A 25496-nucleotide genomic window follows, 5' to 3' on the forward strand; every position below is an offset into this window, starting at 1 on the left:
CTTTTTCAGGATTTAGGGATCATATAAATGTCATAGCTGACAAGAAGATGGATTTCTCTGTTTCTGCAAAACCTGCAATTGGGCCACGAGCTAACAGAGAAAAAATAACAAAAGCAGTCTAAAATAACAACCAAAATATTTGCATTCTGTATTTACATTTCTAATGTCTTCCATGATGCAACTTTGGGACTCTTTTGGGGAATGGGAACTGAAAGGTCTTTTAGACTCTTGATTTAATCCCAAGTTAATAGTAAGATTAGCCTGTTTTCTCTTCCAGCCTCTTTCACTGACTGGCTGTGCAGCATTTAAAAATGTGCCTTTCTCCTTATTTTTCTAAGTGTAGCCTGAGGTTATTAATATTTCTATGGAGGGGACTTACACTATGAAATATCTGTAAGGGATTCTTTTTCTGATTTGAGGATGAGAGTTACCAGGAAAATACTAATCATTACTAACACAATGGCTGTGTGTGTTTAATTGCAAATTGGCTTTGGTATGTTTTAGCCTTGTTTTTCCCAAAAACCTCTCTCACCACAAGGAGTATTTTTTCCAGTACATTGTATACTCGCTGATGGGGTCAGTTTGGGGGAAGCACGGACTGTCCTGTCCCCCCTGTTCAGTGGTAGCCTCAGGCATTTGGGGCACTGTGGTGTGTTTGTGCAACCAGACGTGTGCTACTGCATTATTTCTGAGTTTGTTGTTGTTTTTTTTTAAGATACGTGAGAGTGAGAGTCTTTTAACGTTCCCCACGTTCCACAGCAACCTGGTAATCACCGCCCTTTTCCTTTCTTTGCCTCTTTTGCTGTTCCTAGTTTGAGCTGGTGTCCCTCAGGCGTACAGTACATTGCCATGGGTCCTGACTTTACTTGTAGAAGGTATGGTATGAATCGATGTGCAGGAGCACTGCAAACACCCTGTCGTCAGCTTCTCGTGCATCGTCCCCTCCACTGCTGCTCTGCCTGAAGCGTGCACGTGTTTGTTTGCTTGGTCTGCTTTTTCAGCAATTCCCCTTGGGAGTGGATCCTCAGAGCTGGGCTGCAGGTGGAGGTGGTGGCTGCTTTCCACTGGCCTCTGGCATTAAGGAAGCTGTGCCCTTGGGTTGAGCTGCTCTGTTCCGTGATGACTCCAAGCCGTGGTTTTTTTCCGCAGCAGTGATCAGAACGATAATTGTGACAGCCGAAAAATCAAACCAGGATTAAATATGATTCAGCACTGCTTTGTACCAGATCAGTCTCATAAAGGATTTAAGTTCACACAGACTTGCTCTCTGTAAATGACCTAGGCTTTTCTTCAGAGAGACTAATAGTGTAAAACCTTCTCTGAAAAAAACAGTCTGATCACCACAGATGAAAATTTCCCAGGCTCTTAAAGTTCGCATCTTCTTTAGAAAGTCCCAGTTTGAGATTGATGGTTGCAAGTCACATCTTTCCTCAATATTGTTTTGAAGCCAGTCCCCCAGATTTTATGGCTTTATAGCTTTTCTCTGGCAGTTTTTGCTGGTTATGTGTAGAGCTATTAAAACTCTTTTTCGGTATTGAGAAGTAAACTTTTTCTTCCTGGTACAGTTTAATTATGTGTGGTGTACATATGCCAATCAGCAAATTAGAGACCAGTATCACTGATAACTATTTTATGGGCTAATATTTGCAGGTTTTAACTAGTATTATCACATGTACATGATTTTTTTTTCCCCTCTACTGCATAGCATCATTGTTGCCACCTTGGAACATAAAAAAGGTATTTTTCTGTTCTGAATAATCAGTAGAAATGGGACTGATTTCTACCTACACTTTTAGATGCCTGCTATTGATACACATTGATGAGTCAATCTTCCTAAAGCAGATTAAATTATAAATGCTTCAACCAGTCTTTTTTTTCTCATTAATTACCATGAAAAAAGGTTTTTTTAAATCTACTAAATCTTCTTATTCATAGTTTATTTAGTTTTTGCTTTCAAGGTGCGTATTTATGAGCCTTTTAATGCTTCTAAGGGACTGCAGAACATTAATCCCTGCTATGCAAGTCTACCTGAATTTAAAACTCCTGTGGTTGTTTAAATCATCTGTACAGCCTGCAGTATGTTTTCTTTTTCCTGTGTTTGCATGTCAGCTTCTTCACCACTGAGATGTCATGATTAGCCTCAGGTTGGGATATAAATCCAGGGTAGGGCTGGGACTTAGTATCAAATCAAAGATTAGCCATGGATCTGTGCTTGTGTGCTGGCAGGGGAATCTGTAAAGCTTCACCCAGTGAACCCACACTGGCATTTCAGCAGGTTTGTTGATGGTTGGGCACAAGGAGCAAGAGGGTCAGAAGCAGAATATTAGGGCACCATTTATCAGATTAAATAGTCCCATGTGAGAGAGGGTGTGTTGTGTGTAGGTGAGAGGAGAGTGTATTAATGTTCTTCTGTGGAGTTCACTTGTCTATCAGCACCTGTCTCTACAGAGATTGGCCAAATGTTTTATTTCAAACAGATCTGCAAGCAAAAGTTTAGTATTTTACTTAGCTTTGAGGTACTTCTCAGCTCTGCTGGGCAAGACCTAGCTCCCTCAGTAGATGATAAAATAAAATTGATTGGGTGAGGGAGACAACATTTACTGAATTTAAAACCAAAACCACAACATGGGTAAAAAAGAAACTGGCTTTGGCAGAATAAATGACATTATCAGTGCCAAAACTGTGCAGTTTTAAAATAGATTCAGAGGATGTGGCTGCAGAGATGAGTGTTACAGCAGCAGATGTGGCTGCTGGGAGAGGTATTGGTCCAGGACAAGCAGCATCATGCTATGCAAGGTAGTTTGATTTGGGTGGCTTTATTCCAAGGGAGAGCCTAATAAAAAGTTAGCAAAGAGAATATGTAGAAATGCTAAAATCCTTAGAAGGGGTGTTTCTGGATTTTCATGTGCACCACTCAAGAAGAGTAAAAAAAACAGTAGGAAAGGCAATTGACCAGGAGTTTCAATGGTTGTTCAAGCAAGGAACAAACCTTTATGTCTCATTAGAAGCACAAAGATGTTGCTGTTTGCTCTGAAGAAAAAAGAACATGCTGAGGAGTAGCACCTGCTTTTATCTGCACACTTCAGTGCCTGCTGTGTGTTTTACGTTTGCAGGTGCTCTGTGCTGAAAGATCCTGGTCTCTAAGAGTTTGGCAGCATCTGACCTCTATGCTTTCCCTTTAGTTACAGCCTGGAAGGCCTTGCTGGAGACTCTGGTGAAAACAAGAAGCCTTCTACAAACCTGGAGGCTTCTTCTCTGAACTCCAAAGACCTCAGGAGGAGTCCACTTGCCAGCAATCAGTCCCTGGTCCTGCTCACTGAGGAGCTTGAGCAAGGAGAAATCAGAGACTACAACCACCAGGTAAAGCTGTCCAACTACTGGTGGATGTCTGGGAAATGCTACATCAACATTCTGAAAGCTATTTTCCAAGTGACAGTCTGACAAAGGCTTCCAGCTTATATGTACATATACATAGTATTAAAAATCTTCCATCTTTAACATGGAGGAATCTCCAACTGTTTTAAGTTTTCTACTTTGTTTTTTGTGGCAACACAACTCTTGTGTCTTCTCTTGCTTAGAGGAATAGCAATTTTTGGGAACACACTGCTAAGCATCGGATTTTTTTTACCAAGTTGAACCACGGTCTAGTTCTGCTGAGGAGTTGGAGTCACAACAGCAATTTCCATGGCAATCAGAGAGTTTTAACAATATCTGTTTTTTAATGTCTTGCAAGAAAATCAAGCACATATAGTCCTTCTGTTGCATAATTAGTTGTCTTGACACTTAAAATACAAAACAAAATGTTGCATTTACCTGTGCACTGTTTCACTGTTTCCAAGTGGGAGCTGCAGTAAACATTAACACTGAACTGGATCTGAAGCTGGGATGGTTCTGTCATTCTTGACATACTCAGTGTGGTTCTGTTCTGTTCTGCAGGTGCATCAAACATCACAGCCACAAGGATTTAACTTCTGTTCTTCTGCTGTTTCATCTCCACTGACCAAATCCATGTCTCTAATGTCAATTAGCAAGCCAGTGCTTGACAGTGAGTAATCCAGTTTTACATTACCCACTCTGTATAATTGAGTATATCTTGCTACCTACCCAAGGCAAAATGTGCTACTGCCCGCTCATGCTTCCCTTATTACAGGAATATGTAATATATATTTCACTGCTGCATGGACTTGTGGGTGGAAAGGCAGAAATCATTCAGTTTAGTTTTGTTCTTCATAGTGTATCCCTCCTGTTTTCTTTCTGTTGGGTTTCCTTTCTGTGGGTTGCTTTTTTCTTTCTAAATTAGGCTACTGATATGAAAACTATGCTTTATTGAATTTGTTAACTAAAAAAAAAAGATCTAATTTTGCATCCTTTCAGAGTTTCTTCCTTTGATGTCAGATAAATTCCACTTGAGATCTTACTCCTTACATCTAGGTTTTTTTTAAGCTGAAACGTGGAATCTTGAGAATCCATATCTTGATCTCCTTGGGGGAGTTTGTTTCTATTAATTTGGAGTTAAATATTTTGGAAAAGTTGGGTGTAATTTGTTGAATCTCATTCCTGAAGAAAATAATAAAAGATGATTCTATAAAATTTTCCAGTTTAGCATAATTGAAGCGATAACAAGCACTTAATTTTGCAACTTGGCTGAATTGATTCTTTCAGCTGAAAAAGTCATTCAGAAGGCTGCAGCTGGATGTGCTTAGGATGTATTACACGTTTTCATTTTATTAATTGCCAGCCAGCAACCCTATTGACATTTTAGCTCTTGTCACTTGGTGATGGTGTCTGATCTTTCCTCTTTATTAATGTGATTCCCCCTTGCAAAGCACAACAAGGTGCTTTAAGGAACGTGTTTCATTTATGGAGGAGGCTTGCTGGAGGAAGCTCACAGGGATTGTGTTTTGTAGGAGATGGTTTTAAACTCTTCAATTCTTCACCATGATAATTCCATGACTGATAAGAACGAGCCCTAAGGGATGTGTCCCCCAGCAGCAGTAACCAGAACGGGGCAGCTCTGTCCTGTGAAGAGAGCAGACCCTGCCCTGTGTGATGGCACTGCCTCTTCTCTCCTTGGGCTGAAGGTCTGCACTGTTGTTTCTTGAAGCTACCAATTTCTTGGCATTGCACCCAGCCTCTGACCAAACACCAAAAAACTTGGCTGGCTCCCCAAAAATGAGCTATTGGTGGCTGAGGGGGCCTGGAAGGCCAAGGCTGTTCAAAAGTCCTGTGGCCTAGCATTGAAAATACCATGGAGGCTTAATTATCCCATCTTCTTCTAGAGACAGTCTGGCCACCCTGGTCCCTGGAGAAAGAAGGAAAAGAGAAGATGTAGCCTCTAGAGAGGCTGTGGACAAAGTAGCAGGGTTAGTTTTCTGCTTTGAGGCAGATGTCTGTGAATTTGGGACACTGAATGTAAATATTACTAACATTCCTCTGAGCTTTATTTTCTCAGTCATTAATTTGTGACATCTCAGAAGGGCCACATTTTTATAGGAAGGTGGATTTGGAAATTAGAGGATTTGAGGGGTTAATATGAGCATCCAGAAGGAATAATCACTTGGAAAATTTAGCTCTTGGACTTTTTTCCCAATCCTGACACCTTCCTGACTACAAAAACTTCAGTAAATCACCCAGAAAAATTTGTGGCTTCCCCATCCCTGGAAGTGTTCAAGGCCAGGATGGATGAGGCTTGGGGTAACCTGCCCTAGTGGAAGGTGCCAGAGGGACTGGAACTGGATGAGTTTTAAGGTCCCTTCCAATCCAAACCATTCTGTTATTCTTGTCAATTCTTCCCCTTTGATAGAGGAGCAATGCTGTTTGAATTGTGGCCACAGGACATGTGAAGCAGTTTAGTGCCTGTTACAAGGAGGTCTTGGTGTATAAACTCCCTTGTGTCACCTGGGTTTGATGTTCATGTTTTTCCAGCAGGACATTTAGGAGTTATGCAAGAATTACATGGAAGTGAATTCCAGTACAAATTATATTCTTTATTCCATTTTCATAACTTTGTGGTAGGTGTTGAAAAAAAAATGACCCTCTGATCCCTTCAAATGTGTTTGAATGGGAAGAAAGCAACATGCTGTGCTCAAGAACTTGAAAAACGAAATCCAGATTAATAAACATATGGAGGAATTTCTTCTGTTTTTACTGTTTATTGTCATGTGTGCTGAAGGAGGAGCAATTTCCAAGACTGATTTCCTAGCCCACACTCCATCTGATGTGTCAGAAGTTCCAAGAGCTTCTGTGGCCATTCACAATGTTAATCCTTCAGCATTTTATAGAGGGAGGTCACAAGAGCTGTTGGCTGGAGTGCTCGGAAGAATGCTTTTAGCCTTGGAATAGCAAATTTCCAGTGTGGAGCACTGTTATAAAGCCAGGAATTGCTATAAATAAAACTACTGAAATGGAAGTTGAACTGTGTTGGCGAAGGTGGTTCAATTTACAGTAAAGTATTATTGTTCATCTTGACTTTTAGTCTAAATAGACAGTAGACTACAGAAGAAACAGTCGTGTTGCCTAATTGTATTCTTCAGGTCTGGAACACTGGAACAACTCCTTTGAAAGGCAGTCTAAACAAAACTAATGCATGGGTCTTCCTAAGAATTCTTCAGTCTAAATGCTTTTCAGTGGGTCCCTCTAAGGTTGTTCTGCTTACTTGGAAAACTCTGCACATTTTAGTCAAATTGCCTGAAGGCAATTGGCATTTGTGACTAATGGCTGGAGGAAGTGTTCAGGGGAGTTTGTTTTGCATTGCTTTTGTAGCATTGGCTGTTCTTTGGACAGTGTTTTTATATTCTGAATTCAGTTTTGATGTATGATACCAGCCATGCAAAAAACCCTCATTGCATGTGGCTGAAAGGACATTCAAAGAGGGAAATAATTGCTTTGTCTTTCTCTTGGAAGTTTGATACTGGTAAAGTCTTTATCCTGTTTCCCTGTTCTGCAAGTGAATTGATGTATCCATGGAATGACTTAAAAGTACCTGAATACCTGTGCTGAAGATGTTTAATGTAGGTGCTTAAGCAGGACCCTTAGGTCAGACCTGTTCCAGGGGCAGGGTTTCCTCAGCCCTGTCCCAGTCACCTTTCCTGAGGACACAGGGATGTACCATGTGAGCAGTGAGTGTCCAGCAATCAGCTCACAGCTCAGAGGTTTCCACCTGTGCTAGTAGGAAGAGAAGCTTTGGGAAGAGAAGGTTATAAAGAGATGGTTATGAAGAGGTTTGGTTTAGGGCCTTTGGGAATCCACTTTCAGTGAAGAATGACTAGCTGGCTCCTAATTCTCTTTTCAGAGACCATGTACTTACAAAGAATTGTTGGAAAGCTGCTGCTGTGCAAGGGCTGCTCATAAAAATAAATGATGGGATATTTGGTGTCACAGACTGATTGCTGAGTTTGGCACTATGTTTGGTAGGCATCTTCCAGGCAAGGGCAAAGAGGGTGTAGTGGAGCTCTTGTCATGTTTAGGCAGTTTCTTTAAAACAAGGACTCTTAAATTTTAGAAGAAGTCAGAAGATATGCTTGTTTTTTTCTGTTTTATTTTGGAAGAAGTGAAGGGAAGCTTAAGTATCTGCTTTTCAAATCTGGAAATTTTGAAGGGCATAACATTATCAACACTGTTGATTTTTTTTTTAGACATAGAAGTAGCAAGAACCCTCCCCATGTAGACAAAGTCATCACTTAAGATAAATTGTCTTTGTTAATATTTGGTAGCTTTGCTGTATCATTTGACTACAGAAAGCACCTTCAAACAGATATCTTGAGTTGTTCTAGTTTGAGTTCTTTCAGTGAAGCTGATGCCCATTGTCCAGAGATCCATTTTGTTGTTGGTTTTCTGTTTGGAAGGATAACTGCCTATAGTTCTTCACTAAGAGGTCCTATAAAAAAAATTCAGCAAAAATAGTGAAAGACTTGATCCTTGAGCTGCACATGCAGTGAGCCCTAGGCCCTCTGAAACCTGCACCCTCTGGAATTTAAACATTCTCAGTTCGTTTTCTTGTGCCTTTCTGGAGCCAGCTGCTTTGCAGACATTTCCTTTGCTTTGCTTTTAGTTTGCTTTGGCTGCTTTCCTCTCCTTTTTATTATTAAATGCATTTTCAAGCATGCTCTAATGTCTGCTGTTAACCTACTTCTCAGCCCAGGGCCGGACTCGACCATCGAGACGAATCTCCTTCTCCTTCAGCATCTCTCCACTCATTCCTAAGTCTAAAACTCTCTTTTCTATTGGCTCTTCTTCCAGTGATGAGGAGGAGGAGTTGGATAGTAAGTAATAATTTTCTATGCATTGCAGCCATAATGGGTGGAAACACAGAGCACTCTGGTTTTCTGCTTCAGACACTGGAATTTCGCCTTGCAAACATTGAACTACCCTTTCCATTGCATGATGTCCAATAGCATTATCTTAGTCCTCTCTGAACACTAACTACCGGCAGAATTAAGAGGATTATTATCCAAAGAATCTTCTACATCAGCACCATCACATCTTATCTGGTCAGATAGATGATCAGATATCATCCCCTGGCACTATGAGCAGCCAAATAGTCTTTACCTTTTTACTAAAACCAAAATACTTGCCTTGAGCTTGTTGCAGGGCATGGAGTTAGCAGAAGAGGTACTTCCTTGCCCTCCATAGGTGACAGTGAGTGCATTGCTCAGTGGAAGAAAAGCCCTGATTATTAAATTCTGAAAATCTTCACAGCAACTTCAGAGTTCCTCCACTAAGCAAAAAGCACAAATTCCAGACATTAAATCCTCAAGGTGTTCCTATCTAGGTCCTGATATTGTTATCAAAATAGTTCTGTGGGAATCAGGTGAGAGTTCTCTGGGAGCTCTTTTTACCCCTGCAAACTCCATTGCTAAAAGAAGCCCAACCAAGGCAGAAGATTGAATTAATCTAGACTCCTCTTGTTTTTTTAAATAGGCTTACCAAAGATTATTCAAAATGCTTTCTATTTCTTAAGCATGTTTTATTAGACTGTTGAAATAAACCAGACACATTCCTTGTGTCATTACTGGGAAGGGGGAAATTGCTTTCCAGTCCAATAGACTTTGGTTGCTTCCTGAATTTAAAGCAATCTCCATACCATCCACATTGTACACATCTAAATTCTCCTCCTTTCCATTCCTGGTCTTCACTGTGGGTTTGTCCCTTCCTTCAGGGGAGTTCTTTGCCCAGGTGTGATGTTACCCACCTCCATATTTAAACTCCTTCCTCATTGCTCTGTCCTTTTCTTCTGCTTTTAACAAAACTGATGGTTCATGGTCCCCATGAAGTGAATTGCAAAGACACAGCTGTGCATTCATATGATGCCCCACAGTAAAAAATATCCTTAGGTAAACTTTCTGGTAGAGTTTGTTTGTTTGTTTGTTTGGCGAGTTTTGTTATTTAAAGCATTTGGGTTATTTTACTATTATTATTATTTATGTTTTTTTTGTTTTAAGCATCCAACACCTGATATTCATGTTAGGGTATGACAATTTTAGAGGATATTTATAGTAGCCAGTTCTTTCCCTGGACAGTGCTCCTGTTAACCATGATCATTTAAGATAGTGTCAGATACTGTCTCAAGCAATGATATTATTTTCTTTACATGTTTGAGGATATTGTGGTGACTTTATAAAGATTGATTTAGGCACAGCTCTTTCTGAGACTGCTTTGGCCATGGGCATTTTTCATGGAGCAATCCAAGACCAGTTTGTTTATTATTATTATCTTTAGGGTTCATTTCTCATAAGAGGATGGATGTGTGAACACTGAGATTGCATATGCATTTCAGTTGCCCTTCCTCAACCTCTCCATGCCTGTTTTTTTTTTTTAGAAAATGGAGAATTAGTTGAAGTTTGTTTGGTGATATATTTAAGACATGGATTTCAGATGGCTGGAGAATTATTATGAATCCTTTGGATTTCTTGACCCACAGAAGTTTAATTACTGACAGCATTAAGGCATTGCAAGCTGGTTTCAACATCCTAGTCCAGTCACTACTTTCTGCATAATGGATCTTGACTAATTATTTTAAGTCTAGCTACCATATGAATTAATTTTTGTGGCTGGTACTTAAAAGGTGTTCAGATAAATACAGCAAAATTTGGCTGCCAGCCCAGATTCATTTGACACAGATACCAGTTCTGGCTTTTGGAACAAAATCTTGATTTTTTTCTGGGTTCTGAAGTCAGATTTCAGTTTTGTTCCTGGTCATGACAGGGAACAAAAAGGTTATGAAAATAAGCTTTCCTTCCCCTCTTCTACTTCATAAACAAATCAGAAGGTGAGAAGATGTGTCTTTTTCTGTGTGCTTGTCTTCCTGGGGTTTACAGCTTGCAGCAGTGTTGATAATGTGATATTATAATCTAAAATATGAAATCATAAACAGACCTTAATTCTTCACTGGATCCCTTTTGCCTGCCAGCACCAAGAATCCCCCATTTTTAAGGTGAAACAACTAAGTAAAAAATAAAGATACATAATTATAGTTCTCATGCAGCATATTTTCTCAAGGTAGCGAAAAACATTCATAAATTCTTGGTTCAGTGTTTGTTCACATTTCTCATGTTAACTGCAAAGAAAAAAAAAAAGGCTTGTGAAAGACTTAAATCCAGTCAAACTGATGAATCTTCTTTAAAAAAAAGGAGAGACAAAGGTGGTCTAACCCAAATTAAAAGTAAGCTAGAACTGAAATGGGAACCAGAGTTACTGGAGCTTTAACCAAGGATTTGGGAGTCTGTAAATTTATTTGTGTGATCCTGTTAGGCACTTAGGTAGTTTTATATTATAAAAATATAATATCAGTGTTGGAAATTGAATAGTAGACTTCATTTCATACATGTTACAGTATTACTAACTTTGGTGTATTTGGGATAAATCATTAATGAGGTGAAAGATTTTCCAAGGGAAATATTAACACAGCTCTCCAAGCAGGGTTTAGGTAACAGGGTAGGCCAATATTTTAGTTTCTCAATATGAAGAAATGATATTTCTGTCTCAGACTCTGTTGGCACTTGAGTCAGTGGTTAGAAAATCTGTATTTAAAGCCTAGTATTGTATGCACTGTTTTTCCTAATGCTCTTACTGCTTTTGGATAAAGGGCCATCTTTGCCTCTAATGGCAAGTTTTTGCATTCACCCTTAGCATTAGGAGAATTTGAGCCAAAATGCTGTTTTTCTTGCAGTATATGTGCAGGAGCCTTGTAAGGTGACAGTTATGCTGCTTCTTGAACTTCAGATAGGGCTGCAAACAGTGCCTGTCTGAAGGTTTTTTTGGAGTCCTGGCAAGCTTCAGAGAGAGCCCTCTGTCCTGGATCATTTCACCCTGATTTTTTAGCATTCTTTGATGGTTCTGGTAAGTGGTGTCAGCTCCCAGATCTGCTCCAAATGCGTTGTGCAAGCAGGTTTCTTGTGTAGAGAGAGTTGGTGCCACTGGCAGGGCTTCAGCTTCGTGTTGAAATTCAGCCTTTCCTCAAGCAGCGTTTCATGACGAAGCCCCAGGCTGGTAACGTTTTGTGGAAAACAGAATAAGGCTTCCCTTGTTTCCCTTACTTTTTATGAAGTGCCTCAGGATTTTGATGGGAAAATGAACTACAGTTTTATCAAGGAGAAAAGTTTTATACATGAAACCCGGATGTGCTGTACAATAGATCCTTTCTAGTGGAGTATAAATTAAATCATTGTGTCAGAATGATTCTCATTTATACCTCTTGTCATTGAATTGACAGTTCTTATTCAGACACCCTGATTTTTCAGCAAGTTTAACAGTTGCACGGACTTCACTTAATAACTGAAGAGTGATAAAAATACTAAACAGGCTTTCACCTCAGCATCTAATTTGAGAGCAGCTAAGGATATGGGGAACAGGCTTTTTCCTGAGCACGTGAAATCTGTTCTAAACACCCACTTCTGGAAAACATTTCCCTTTCCTCTCGAACCATCCCAACATGCAAACTGTGTTTGTTGAAATCAGTGGGCTAAGGCTGCAGTCTGACCTGTCACCCCCCACCCCTCCCATCTTTTGCAGGTGCGCAGTCGTTGGGCGGCTCCATGGGCTCCTCAGTGCAGAGGTACAGTATCCTGGCACACCCTGTCTCTCCTGGGGGCACTCCTGCTCTGGGCTCTGCCTCGGACACCCAAAAGCCTTCCTGGCACCAGTGCACTTCAGCTGAAATCGGAAGTTGTGAAAATCAGTCCCGTATCTCTAAAGGCTGAAGAATATTTTAGATCACGGAATATGAAAGTCCATTCGTCTCATCTCTTAACAAGGCTCTGTTTATTCATTGCTAATAACATCAGATTATGCATTATTGCAGGGTGTCAGTTTACCCTGAGCTATATTCTACACTAAAAGTACTGCTTTCTCCCTGTGGCTAATTATCTCTCTATAGCAAAGGCCAAAACGATTGTGTTTTTGTGTGTTACTTTTCATCCTTGCAAGTTGCACAGAGGAGATAATCTTGGTGGCTTTCAGAGTGCTTCCCTGGAGGAAGGACGTTTGTGGCACTGGGTGTCTGGTCACTGTGCCACTGACAGCTTTGGCTTTATTTTGTGACTGGGGGGCTCTTCACCTTGGCTCACTGCTGTTTTCTCCTCCTTGGTTTAATTTGTATTTCTGTTCTGCTTTTGATTTGTCTTGTATTTAATATTAACAGACTGTGTCCTTTAATGCAATACTGGTTTCCTTACTCTTCTACCATAGCTGAAGAAGTTACAAGCTTGGGCATGTAAAGACTGGCAAAAATTATCTGGGATCCTAAAAATTCCCTAATTAATACACATAAGCATGGTGGTTTATTACTTAATATTGGTATTCTCATTTCTCAGGGGAGACTTTGCAGACAGTGTGGTTTCTGTTAAAGACATTCACTGCCTTTTCAGAGTTCATTAAATGTCTTTCTCTGGAAGGAAATGGTTCTTCACAGCAGTAATGGTTCCTGGTTATTTGACGAGGGGAGCAGCAGAGGGTGCTGTGGCATGGCCTGCTTCAAAACAGATATGAGGATTCCTTGAAATTTATCTCAAAATTAGTATATTTTGGCAGTATATTTAGTAGATTGGCATTGTCTTCACTTTTCCTTCTTTGTCTTCACTTTCCCTCTTTCTGCTTTATGGTGCAAATACCGTAAAGCACCTAGACTCTATTGGGTAATAAATGCACTTGTCCTTTAAAAAGAATCTATCCATTTAACAGTTGCTTTGGGAAGGAGAAAAAGAAAATAAAAGAAACTTTTGTCTTCTTTTTTTTATTTTAGCATATCTGAAGAGAGCAGCAGTGTCCCCGCTGGTAAAGGTGTAACAAAAGTCAGCCGCACCTTCAGCTACCTCAGGAATAAAATGTCCAGCAGCAAGAAGAGCAAAGTAAGTGCTTCTTGTGATTTGTGGAATGCCCATAGGCAGCAGAGATGAGTTCTGTGTTTAAGTCTTTTTCTGACTTAAACTTGGCATGAGTTAGAGCTTTGTAGTGATTAATGAGTCTTACTTTCACAGAACCTGAGAGGTGTTTAATAAAACAAGGACAGGATCCATAAGAAGGGACTGGCTGCCAAAGGCTGTATTGTCTTTTCATCATTTTTTTATGGTTGCCACAAAGTTCCTGTGCGCTGCAGAAGTTGCTCAGACAGTGACTTTTAGTGCATAATTAGGCAAATATTTATATTTTTCCCTTTTCTCCATCCTTGAAACCCTGGAATTTAATTTGCTGAAAGTTAAGCCTTGCTCAGCACAGCTGAATTTCCTGGGAACAGTATTGATTACAGAAATAATTACATTAATGCTAAATACTTAACTCAAATGGGCTGTTGTTGCTTTAGATTGTCCCTTGAAGGTTAATACATGTTTGGGGATTTTTTTGGCTTGGTTGGATATTTTTGCTTGAATCTCACCATGATTCATATGTCTGACAGAAGCTCTAATTTCATGATTGTGTCTGAAAATGTTGATAAAGAGTTACTCCAAAATCCCAACCATAACAAGCATTACAAAAATTGCAGCTCATATCAACTCTCTTACTTTTGCTAAAAAAAAGCCAAAATATCATTCAAATTACAATTTCTTGTCTGCTCATGGTGAAATGTTTGCATTACATACATTTTAAAGGCTCCACCAGTACATTTAAATAATTTGACCAAAAAATTCGTTGGAACACTGATTTCTTAGAAGCCTTATAGACAAGAAAAACCTGTAAGAGTTAAAAGCAAAACCAACAAAACAACAAACCTTGAATGAGGAAGTTTGACACAGGAAGTTGGTTTCTGGGCTGTCAGGAGGGAGGGAGGCTGCAGTGTCTTTCCAGCTTGATTTTGCTCATCTCCAGACCTTCAGAAATGCAGTTTTTTCAGATGAAATAAAGTAAAATAAAGCACATCTGAACCTACTGACAGCAACAGCTCTTTCAGAAAATGTGGAGAGTTAGGTGAAAGAACATTGAAAAGAAAGGGATGTTTAAAGCATTAACTGGAGGGGATACTGTTGGTGTGAATTTACCCCTGCCTGGCATGTACTTGGTGTTGTTTGGGATTATCAGTGAATCTCTTGCTATTAGCAGAGTGCCCCGTTTCACATTTGCAAAGTCTTAAACATGCTCTATCTTTGTCAGTTCAGGAAAAAAAAACCTCTTTTTTTTTTATTCATTTTGGTTGAGAGTTTCTGAGAAATTACAAAAATTGTAATGAGTAATTTCTCTTTTTCATTGCCTTGCATGGTAGTAAGGTAGTGATGTGCCAGCAGGAGCATTTCTGGATATATGGTAGGAGTTGCAAGTTGAAAGGATTAGGAGACAGGGAATATATGTGACCTGCAGAGCAGAAGGAGCTCAAACACACAAAACCTCTCTGTCTGGGCAACTTCTGCAGCACTTTGTTGGGTGAAGTGCTGCATAGCAACACTGAGGTATGTTAAAATTCACCTTTCTGCACCCCAAATATCACAGAATGTTTGATTTACTCCCCTTTTTAAAATAGTCTTATATTGACTTGTGACTTGTAGAATATTAATCACATCCTTTTCTGCCTGTATGGGTTGGGTTTTTAGGTTTGATTTTTTTTTTAGCAGTGGAAGCTAAGGTAGGGCAAGATGAAAGCAATAGCAAAGTAGCTAAAATCATCTTTAAGGAAGTCAGAAATTGTCCTGCCCCTCCCCCTTTTGCTCAACTCCTCCGAGCTGTGCCTCCCCTCCCGGCCCTGCTGCAGCCTCAGCATCGCCATGGGCTAGTGGGGAGCAGCTCCTGGTGGCCAGCAGCTCTCCTGCCCCAGGGGAAGGATGTCGATAAAATGGAATAGATTCTCAGAAGTACCTCAGATAACAGTGAAGCTGGTGGGACTTAAGCACTGGGAGGTAAGAGCTGTGTGGTTCCTGGGGAGCGGGATCCGCTGCCGCGGCGTGCCTGCGGTGCCGCGGTACCTGTCGTGGTGTCTGCTCTGGCACATCAGTTCAGCCACGAAGCCTGGCTTCAAATCTCACTGGCAGCTCCAGCAAAACAGAAATAGTCTTGTTTCTACAGTCCTTCTTTAAATAAAGTTCCAGTAACTGCCACAGGAAAAAAGAAAAAACTGAAAAAAATCTCATTGTAAGACCTTGTCCTTCAGCGGAGCGGCTGGCAGCCCTTGTGTGGAGTTTGCAGTTTCCTCCTTAAAAGTGGTGCACTGATTTCCTGTTTTTCCTGGGGCCTTTCAGCTTTAATTGAAATTAAAATTAGATTTCAGAATTGCTGAGTTTTGCAGTGAACTTCAGGTAGATTTAAAGTATAGGATGGGAAATTTCCTATTAGCTTTCAACAAGATTTGGCTTGAGCTTAGAGTGATCTTTTCTCCTGGAGCTTCACAAGGCTTGGCAGTAGAGCAAAACTCCAGGCATCAACTTGGTACCATCAGCCCAGGCCTAAACTGCAGAGGTTTAGTTCCTGAATCCTGCCAGGCTGGCAGGATATGGTTAAAGATGGGTAGGTCAGTGGATGGAAAATGGGGCTGTGGAGGTTTCTGTGGGGTGGTGTGAGCCAAGCTGATGGCTCAGAGGAGGCAGAGATGAGATGTGATGCAGACTCTTTCTGGCAGGTTTTCAGTTTCAGACAGGATTATTCCATATGGTAATACTCCTAGTTTTGCTTATTTGCAGAACAAAATAGCATTTGGGGCCAGTAAATAGACTTTCTGTTTATGACACTTTGCAGGGAGAGACTCCAGCACTGGCATTTTGCCTGGGATGTGTTGGGAGAGGAGTCCTTAGGCTGAGTTACTCATTATGTGAGTGTCATCCAGGGCTCAGCAGTTTCCCTGCAGTGGCTGCAGAGCTCCATCCCTCTTTAAGTCACTTCATGGCAGTTATTCACATGGGCACCTCTGCAGCTCCCTGATATTCTGGCTGGGACAGTATTAGGCAAAGGGCTCGTGGCATATAAATAACAAAATGCAAAGATAAGTTGACAGAAGCCTGTACCAGTTTCTGGTTAAGCTTTTCTTTCAGATGCCAGGAAATCTGCAGCAACGGTTAAAAGTAGACAGTTAAGGAGTTAACAGTTAAAAGTACAGACCTGCAGCTGACTTGTATCATAAATGTTTTGTAGGTTGGTACAGGGAAGGATGAGGAGTTGTTGTTTTTCAGAGTTTTTCTGTGGAGTTTCCTTTAAAAATTGTTTGGAAGAATTCCAAATCCATGAAAGGCTGGAGGGAAAAATGTTTTAAATTTTTAGTATTTAGCATTTTCTGTCTAAGGTAGAGATGGAAAAGAAGCAAAATCTCTGCTAAAAGTTGGAGAAGCTGTCTGTGCATGTCATTGTTCCAAAGCTGAGTAGCCCAGACGTTGAGCTGTGGCTTGTGGAAGATGAGAGGATCTTTATGGTGTTTGTTGGTGCTGTTCCCCAGCCTCTCTGTGGTGTAGGTCGAGAGTTTGTAAAAGATCCATTTTGCCAAAAACCTTCACGTTGTTACTTGGGCTTGCATGTAACTGTTTAAAAAGTTGCTAGTTTGAGGGAAAACAGAGGTGGAAATATTTTGGCAGTAAGGCTGTAGAGGCATTTAGGAAGAGCTTGTGTTCTCCATCAGAAATGCAGTTGCAAATCATGAGCCTTATGGTTTTGCCTTAAAAATTAACAGTGTTGAAAGTCTGATACACACTGCATGTGGTATTTGTATTTAACACAAATTATTTAAAGTGCTGAGGAGGCTGGTGAGAGCCCAGAAAAAGAAAAGAGGTAAAGTCATTAAACCAAGCACGTATAAAACAAAGGTAGAAGGAAATAGGTGCCTTCAGAACAGACTTCTGCAGTGGTGAGACACCCATGTGAGTCAGTAGTATGTAAATGCACTTCCACAGGGGCTTTTTTAAGGGAGAGCTGTGCAGACACATGGCCATTGTTCAGGAGCACCTGGATCGATATCCTCACCGTGCCAAAGGCAAACACTGAGCAATCTGTAACTAGGGAAGAGACCTCTGCCAAGTGAACAGGCTTTTGGTCATTTTGTCTCGGCAGGAAAAAGAGAAAGATAAAGAGAAGACTAAAGAGAAGGACAAAGATTCCAAGGAGAAGGAAAAAGATAAGAAGCTGTTGAATGGACATCTCTTCACTGCAACCTCCGTTGTAGCCCAAGCAACCTGCTACCACTGTATGAAGCCTTTCAATAAGGATTCGTACTACTGTGCAAGTAAGTCAGGGAGTTCCCCCCCTTCCTTTTATTTTACATTGAATCTGGCATGGAAAATGCAAACCTTACACTTTATTTTCCTTTTGCTTGAGGATGTAAGGTGGGAGGGAGACTTTGGAGATAAGTGATTCATGGAGCAGTGTGTTGCCTTGTGGAAACTGGACTGAAATGAGTCGTGGCTGCATGGAGGTGTCCTGAAACCTCTTTCCTAAGCCTGAGCTCAGCTAGCAGGCCATGGGGTTTTCTACCTCTTGTTGGGCTCTACCAGTCGGGAGAACTTTGGTTATTTCAGCTGCATGTAGTGGCTTGGAGCTGAGGTGCTTTGATAGGATGGACAAAGGACAGGGACAGCTGGCTTGGATCATGGCTTCTGCTTCAAATGGGGGGAAAAAAAAGCCCCACCTATCTGTGGTGTATTGCTTTAATTCTCTGAAATACCACTTTGGTGAACCCACAGTGGGAACCACGTGGTACAAAAAGGAAATACTGACCCTCTGCTCCCTTTGAACAAGAAATTGCATCACAGGTCAAATGACAACTACCTGTGTGCATGTGAGGGACGTGCAGCACAGGACAGCAGGATGGGAACCTCACTGAGGCTTTATGACAGATTGGGCATTTTCATTTTTTATCTGAGAAATACTGAAAATACAGACAACTGTCTTAACTGAGACAGTTTCTCGTGCCTGTAGCTCGATAAGGTCAGTGGTGTTTGTGTGGTTGAGACCAGAATGCTGCTTGGTTCATGCAGCAGCCCAAAGCTATAGAATATGCAGACAAAAAACATTTTTTCCCACTATAGCTCAGTGAAAAAAGGCTTTCCTCTCCTCACTATTAGTAATTTTTTACTCCACTAGCCTAGAAATGAGTCAAAGTGACTGCAGGAATTGTTCCAGACTGGAGCCTTCAGTTCCTGCTGGTGGATGTGAGCTGGGGAGGGAGCAGCCAGCTCAACCCCAAATGGCACTTCTGAGTTTCCTAAAAGAGATTTTAGCAGAGTTGTTTGTCTGAGACATGCTCTGTGTCAGCCTGATGGGAGATGTAAAACATCAACAATTACAAACTCTCAAATTTATCCTCTCACTTTCCCCACTTGAATTTTTTAGCAGGTTCTGAAGCCACGTAGAAAATTAAATATATCCCAGTTTTACACTCTGTAAACTCATTAAAGATAAGTTTAAATAATCTTGAATGAGGGAAAATAACCCAACAATGTCATATGTTTTAGCACAGATGCTCTTTCCTTGCTTTCAAGGTACAATGGAAATTTGTTGCAAGTTTTCTGCATTGGCCAGAAAATTAATGTCATAAAAAAATGTTTGATGAAGGCCTCAGTTGAGAGCTCACATCAGCAAGTGTTTCTTCCTCCCATTGCATCTTAAAATCAACCTCAGATGCTTTGGAAATGATGGATGGGGAGCAGCACAGGCTCTGATATTCCTGTGCTGTTCTAGGCTGCTGCTACCACTGCTGCTCTGTCTCACCTATGGGTGACTTTTAATGCCTTTTAAAGCACTGGTTATTTTAAATCAACATCTCAGCTTTTCAGTAATGCCCCCCAGCTTCCTGAAACATCTACTCAAAGCTGAAAGATTGAGCATGCTCTGAAATAAATGGGCAAGAAAAAAAGCCTAATTTTTAGTAGCTTTCTGTCTTTTTTTTTTACTTTTTTAAAGATCATTGATGCAGAAAATGAGGTTTTGGGGGTTTTAGTTACTAATACTGGTGACACAGAGGAGTTAGAGCAGCTTCTTGCTTGCTGAAGAGTTGAATTGGAGGAATAAAGTCTGTACAAACAAATTTTTTAGCATAAAAAAATCCAAGTTTTTTGCCAAATGATACACACTAAAGATCTGTTTTCAGGCTTTCAAGGCTTGAGTGTGAATTTCATTATTCTGAATTGTCTCATTGCCTCTGTTCACGCACCAGAGGAGCAGGTTCTGTTCCTCTTCCTTGTTTGGTCTGAAAACTTACAGTGCTTGTGGGTTTTTGCAAGAGTTTTCAGTTGCTTTGTTCTGTCTTCTCTTGCACAGGAAATTGTGAGACATTGTCAGAAAAGCAGCACCCTATGGCCTTACCCTTATCTCTGTTAAAATATCAGAATTACTGGCTTTTACTGAGTTGTCCCAAATGTTAGAGATTCTAGAAAGCTGAGCATATTTTGTCATTCTGGACATAGAATTTTTTTCTTCCTTTTGCTTCAAGAAATAATTCAGAACTTCACACAGTGTAACATACATGTAAAATACAGTTCATTATCTGTGTTAGTGTTGTCATGAATGAGTGGAAATAATTTTCTCTAAGTTTCTAAACCTCATCTTGAGCTGTGATCTTTCATCTGCCAAAAGAGTTAAAGTCTGAAACCCAATTCTCAACGCTTATGAAAAAACCCCAAGAAAAAAACCCCAGCAGTTTTAAAAACCTTTGAAAACTTTGATTCCCAGAAATCTGCTGGCAGAGATCATGGGCAGACTCAGGGTATTAAAAAAAAAAACAAAAACCCAAAACCAAACCACCCAACTTTTGCTGTGGCATATATGCAGCGAGGGGTGGTGTTAAAGCATGATGGTTTTTGCCTTGGTGAATGTGGTGCTTTTGGACCAAAACTTGAGTCCACATTCCACCAGGAAGTCCCAGGCTCACGGGCATGGTCCCTGGCAGATGCTGCTCCTGCTGCCTTTTCTGGTAACCCTGCAGCACAGCAGCACTTGGGTCCTGTGCTGTAGATCTTATCCATGATGTCTGAGTTTGTGTAAAAGAATTTCCCCATCCCCTTCCTGTCTTTTAGATCTCATAGTCCTTGTCTTGATGAGAACAGTATCTGTCTTTTCAGAGATATACTGGCCCTGCAATTGGTTTCTGTTTCTGTCTCCTGCTTCTGCTCTACATCTTACTTTCAGAAGGATAATGCCATCAGGGTTTTGGTTTTTTCCCTTTTTTCTTTAATCTAAGACTCCTGGCTACTCAACCTTACATTGAATTTTAAACAGAATTTCCTGTTAAGTTCTGTGAGGAAATCTTATTAACAAACAAAGGGCTAATTATCCTGGAAAGCAGCCTCTATCTCAGTATTTGTAGCTACTTGTGTAAACCACAATGATGCCTTAAAAGTTAGAATTTAAGTCTCAGGTTAAGTTAACAGTTCAGAAGACAAACAGCAAAACCTGACCTGTTTTCTGTGGGGTTTTGTTAATTCATTGTTTTTTGGTTTGTTTTGCTTTTGACAGACTGTAATGCAATAGTTCACAAAGGCTGTAAGGAGAATTTTGCTTCTTGTGCAAAGGTCAAAATGAAGGTAAGATATTTCATCTACTCTACTGAACACATATATATGTAACACACTTTCTACCACAAGTCACAAAGTTTCCAGTTTGTTGTAAAGAACTTCAGCCCCAGTGCTGAAGCTTTCACATAATGAAAACTGTTAAATACACTGTTTATATGAGCAACACACAGATTTCATGCATACCCCAAATGCAAGGAACCTGCTTCTGAAAGTTAAATAATGTTTGTGCAATTATGATTTCAGTTCACTTCAGTATTGTCATCACTTTCACATTTTTGTATTTCTTGCACATTTCTCCATCTGTTATTTTGCCTATTTCATTCAGAGCAAATTAAAAATATATTTTAAAATACAGATACACTGAAAGGCTATAGGAAAAAAAAATAGCTTTTTTTGTTCTAGTTATATGGCACAACCTTCTGGGGGAAGGGAGGAAGAAAGTAAAATTAATTTCATTTTTCTTTCAGCCACAGAGAGGGATGCTGCAGGCACATGATACCTCTTCATTACCCACAGTAACCATGAGAAACAAAAGTAAGACAACTTCTTTCCCTCTGCTTTGGGTGTGGTCTGTGTCTACTGTTCTTAACTGTTCTGACAACTGATACTTGATATTATGAAAAATAAGCTTTTAACCAAGCAGGGATTAGAGCATCCTCTGTGCATGCTAAGCAATATTTGAGATTTCAGAAGTTGTACTGAAGTTGTACAGAGTTCATCCCCTTCTGCAGTGTCTCTGTAGCTTCAAGGAAATGTAAAATCATCTCAGATTTAGAAAAAGCACTTGTCTGTTGTAGCTTGCTGAATCCCTACACCTGATAAGGCCACAAAATGGAATATGAAGTCCATGGGTGTCTGACATGGGAAAGAATCCAACTATAAGTATTAAGTGGAGAGAATTCAAAACAGAATTATTTTTGTTTTGATTAGTCTTGGGCTTTGGTGTAGGCAAAATAGAAAGTTTGAGTAGGAGGAATACTGTTCCTGACTTTGCTGAGATACACACTGAACTGCAGAATGACCCAGTGTGACCAAGGATAAATAACAGGTGTGAAATAGCCTAGATTGGTTTTATAGGGCCATGATTTGATACAATTAAGTGATAAGCTTTCATAAGATAAATGATAGCTTCTATGGAACCACTATATAGTAGTTGTAATCACTGTGGTGTTTATCATGGAGTTCAGAGGGGTTGCTCCAGAGAGCAGAAATGCATCTGAAGACAAAAAAATCTGGAATTAATATGACCAGATTAGTTAAAGGTATGTGATGGTATAATGAAATCAGGATTATCATCTCTCTGTGGTGCATACTGATAAGAGAAACCTATCTCAAAAAGTTTGACCAGAAACAGCAAGATTTATGTGACTATGGGCCCAGGGAAATAAAAAGGCAACAGGGTGAATTGTGACATGTGACTGATTATCAAAACAGTTAAATTCAGTTTCCCACATGTGTTTCTGGAGTTTCAGGTCCCACCTGGGTATTTCAAGCATAGTGCAGTGAGTTCTGCACAGGGGTCAATGGTCTTCCCTTCCTAAGGCTGTTCCTTACATCCCCTGGCGATGATTCTAGGAAGAAAAGGCAGTGAATTTCAGGGTCTAGATCCTCCTAAGTCATCATCATGCCAGTTAGGAGTGGTTAAGGTGTTTGCATGGGCTGACTGTTCTCCCACCCTTCCCTTGCAGGCTCGCAGCCGAAGGAGCGCCCGCGCTCTGCCATCCTCGCTCCCGATGAGAGCACCGTCACCTCCACCTTCAACAACAGGAGATCACAGCAGCCCACTGCACTCTCCAAAAGTGTCTCCATACAGAACATTGCAGGGTAAGGTTCCTCCCTGCACACCTGGCTCTGTGTGTGTGCGTTATCTGACTCTGCTGACGTAAAGAAATCCAGATCTCACTAAAAATAAGCTCGCGTGCGGTGACTTGCATTAAAGGGACAAAAGGGATCACAAGCAGAGAGATAGCCATGTTCTGTATGATACCATTGGTTGTCTTCTGCACAATCTGATTGTCTGAGCGAGTTTAGCCATGGCAGGAATTCAGAGGCTCAGCTGGGATGGCCTGGTAGATTCAAGGCCACTTCACAGGGATGCTCTGGGCTCCTAGGAAGAAATTCCCTTGCCTTGGGCCAGATACTGTGCAAGCACACATTTGCAGCTCAGGTATAGGATTAACTTTTGTGTCCATAACAAGAGGGTGAAGGCACAGAGCTGCAGTCTTCCTGTTTTTAGGCTGTATTATGCATAATTCATTACAAGAAAACACAGAAGAAAATTCACTTTATGTTTCCTACCGTACTTGCATATTGAGCAGTTTTACCTGTGAGGCAGTCACAGGGACTGGCATATTCTGGGCAGTTTGGATGTCCTGGCTATTCATGGGGAATTTAATTTCAGTCCATTTTCTGATCTTTCTCAGAGCTAGTGATAAGGACTCTTGTATAGCCTTTGGTGTTGCATTTTTTCACACTGTTTGCTTCAAGGGCAGTGAGGATGGGACGTGACTGGAATGGAGTTATCCAAACTATAAAACCTCAGGAGTGGTTCTTTATGGAAAGCATTGTCGCTCACAACTGTAGCACTTACAGCTTCTCAAGCTCCAGTGGGTAGTTAGTAAACAACTCATAAAAGCACATTTCTGTACGTAATCGTGCAGTGCTGGCTTTGTTTTTCAATTCATATTTAAAATGCATTTATTCTGCTTATCTGAAAGTACATTTGGCTGGGTTTTTGTCATAAACAATATTCTGTGTTCTGTTTTTCTGCAGAGTTGGGAACGATGACAACTTAATACACACTTGGAAATTCCTGTCGCAGTCAACAGACTCTTTACATAAAATCAGCCGGGTTAATGAGTCCATGGAGTCACTGGTTGATGAAGGTAAGAGATCTCCATGGCATTTATAGGAGAAGGAAGGTCTCAGTGCTTCTTCCCAGAAAAAGAAAATCCATTTTCATCCATTGTCTTCTTTTATAATGGACAATTATAGTGCATTTATTTTAATCTCAGAATATTAGTATGATAAACTAAATCAAAGCCCCACATAGTAATTTCTTTAGCTCATTGAATTATGGAAAAACATTTAGAAGGTTTCAGTTGCCATTGAGTTACTTGGAATTTAGCTCAGGGACAAATATTTCCTCTTCTGTTGTGGTTTTTTACTTAACTGCAATGTCGTTTCATGGCAGATTAAGAATACATTATCTGAGCTAGAATTTGATCTCTTTAAAAATGATGAACGGGAAACTAGGAAATAACCTTTAAAATTGTGTTTCATAACTAGTCTTTATGTGGTATGTGATTATTTGTGTCAGTAAAGGAGAATGTGTGTGATGTCTGTGGTGTGACTGACAAAACCTAAACCTAAATAATTAGACAGGAATCTCAAATGGAACAAGTTACCCACCTCTTAATGGCACTTACATTGCTTTGTGAAGGTGCAGACATGAATGAAGGACAGCTCATGGGAGACCTGGAATTAGATTCCAAGCAGCTGGAGGCAGAGTCCTGGAGCCAAGTAGTGGACAGCAAGTTCCTGCAGCAGCAGTACAAAGACGTTGTCAAACGGCAAGATGTGATTTATGGTGAGACGTCTGCGCCTTCACTTTTCACTCACTGGAAACAGCTCCTTGATCTACTCACATGCATGGGTTTGGGAAGCTTTAGCCTTGTGCATAGGAACATTGCTTTGGTTTCCTCAAAAGCCAAACTCTCATTCTTGAAGTTCCTAGAAATGTAATGTATTCTGTGAAAGCTGCCTTTCTGCATTTCACATATTCAGAAGCCATCAAAAAACCCCAGAAATTGCCTCTCCTTATTTGTCTGCTTATGACTGTGAAACTGGGTTCCAGCACAAGCAGCTAACTAGGAAGTCTCTTCCTGAGGGATTCAGGAGCCATCCTGTGTGGCAGAAGGGAGGTATATGGAGGCTAGCAGTGAGGTGTTAGGAAGGAGAAGATACCAGGGCTGAAGGCAGAGACCCCAGCAGCAACATCCAAAGCTCTCTGTTGTGGGATGCCTCTTCCCCCCTATTTCTCTCACACATGAAACTCCTGACTGATGTTACAATTCCTGACATGAAGTTTTCTGAGGCCACTTAGAGAAGGCCAGTTATGGAAAAGCTTTCTAATGGCAACTTTTCCTTGTGCTGTAACCAATGAACTCTTGTCCTCATCCTATCCAGAGCTGATGCAGACAGAAATGCACCACGTCCGCACCCTGAAGATCATGAACGATGTGTACAGTGCAGCCATGTTAAAGGAACTGCAGTACGATCAGCAAGTTGTGGACAAGATCTTTCCCTGCCTGGAAAACTTGCTGCACATCCACAGTCAGTTTTTCCAGCGGATTCTGGAAAGGAAGAAGGAATCACTGGCAGACAAAAGTGAAAAGAACTTTGTTATCAGGAGGATAGGTGACATCCTAGTGAATCAAGTAAGTGCTGGAAAATGTTTGCAGTTCTGAGAACGCAGCTGGAAGCCAGATGCTTTTCCTTCCCTCCTGTTTCTGCCTGTCAGATAAGCACAGCTGATGGCACCTTTAGTCTTCACACATAAATCTCTGCCTCTATTTTTTCAAGCACTTC

The 25496-nt window shown here is 40.7% G+C and overlaps 1 protein-coding gene and 1 long non-coding RNA gene across 47 annotated transcripts in view; one reads left to right on the plus strand and one right to left on the minus strand.

Annotated features, from left to right (window-relative positions):
- Window positions 1–25496, plus strand: part of AKAP13 (A-kinase anchoring protein 13) — a 201160-nt gene that overhangs the window by 161160 nt on the left and 14504 nt on the right. For 21 of the 46 annotated variants that reach the window (XM_086849725.1, XM_086849721.1, XM_086849739.1 and 18 more), the window contains 11 exons: window positions 3183–3360; window positions 3937–4045; window positions 12010–12052; window positions 13238–13343; window positions 17449–17620; window positions 20848–20915; window positions 21374–21440; window positions 22595–22730; window positions 23679–23791; window positions 24349–24495; window positions 25095–25345. In XM_086849725.1, coding sequence (XP_086705851.1) covers window positions 3183–3360; window positions 3937–4045; window positions 12010–12052; window positions 13238–13343; window positions 17449–17620; window positions 20848–20915; window positions 21374–21440; window positions 22595–22730; window positions 23679–23791; window positions 24349–24495; window positions 25095–25345 — 1390 coding nt within the window. Of the gene's footprint in view, window positions 1–812; window positions 876–3182; window positions 3361–3936; window positions 4046–8135; window positions 8262–12009; window positions 12053–13237; window positions 13344–17448; window positions 17621–20847; window positions 20916–21373; window positions 21441–22594; window positions 22731–23678; window positions 23792–24348; window positions 24496–25094; window positions 25346–25496 lie in introns of all 46 variants that reach the window. The other 25 variants (XM_086849708.1, XM_086849717.1, XM_086849713.1 and 22 more) reach the window with 3 other exon arrangements.
- On the minus strand, window positions 8945–16482 carry LOC147650671 (uncharacterized). Its single transcript, XR_015275988.1, has 3 exons — window positions 15277–16482; window positions 14202–14300; window positions 8945–10555 (listed from the first exon to the last, which is right to left on the minus strand). It is a non-coding gene; the product is annotated as an uncharacterized LOC147650671 (long non-coding RNA).

Source organism: Cyanistes caeruleus, chromosome 13 (assembly GCF_971803275.1).
Source record: "Cyanistes caeruleus chromosome 13, bCyaCae1.hap1.1, whole genome shotgun sequence".
Taxonomy (NCBI): Eukaryota; Metazoa; Chordata; class Aves; order Passeriformes; family Paridae; genus Cyanistes; species Cyanistes caeruleus.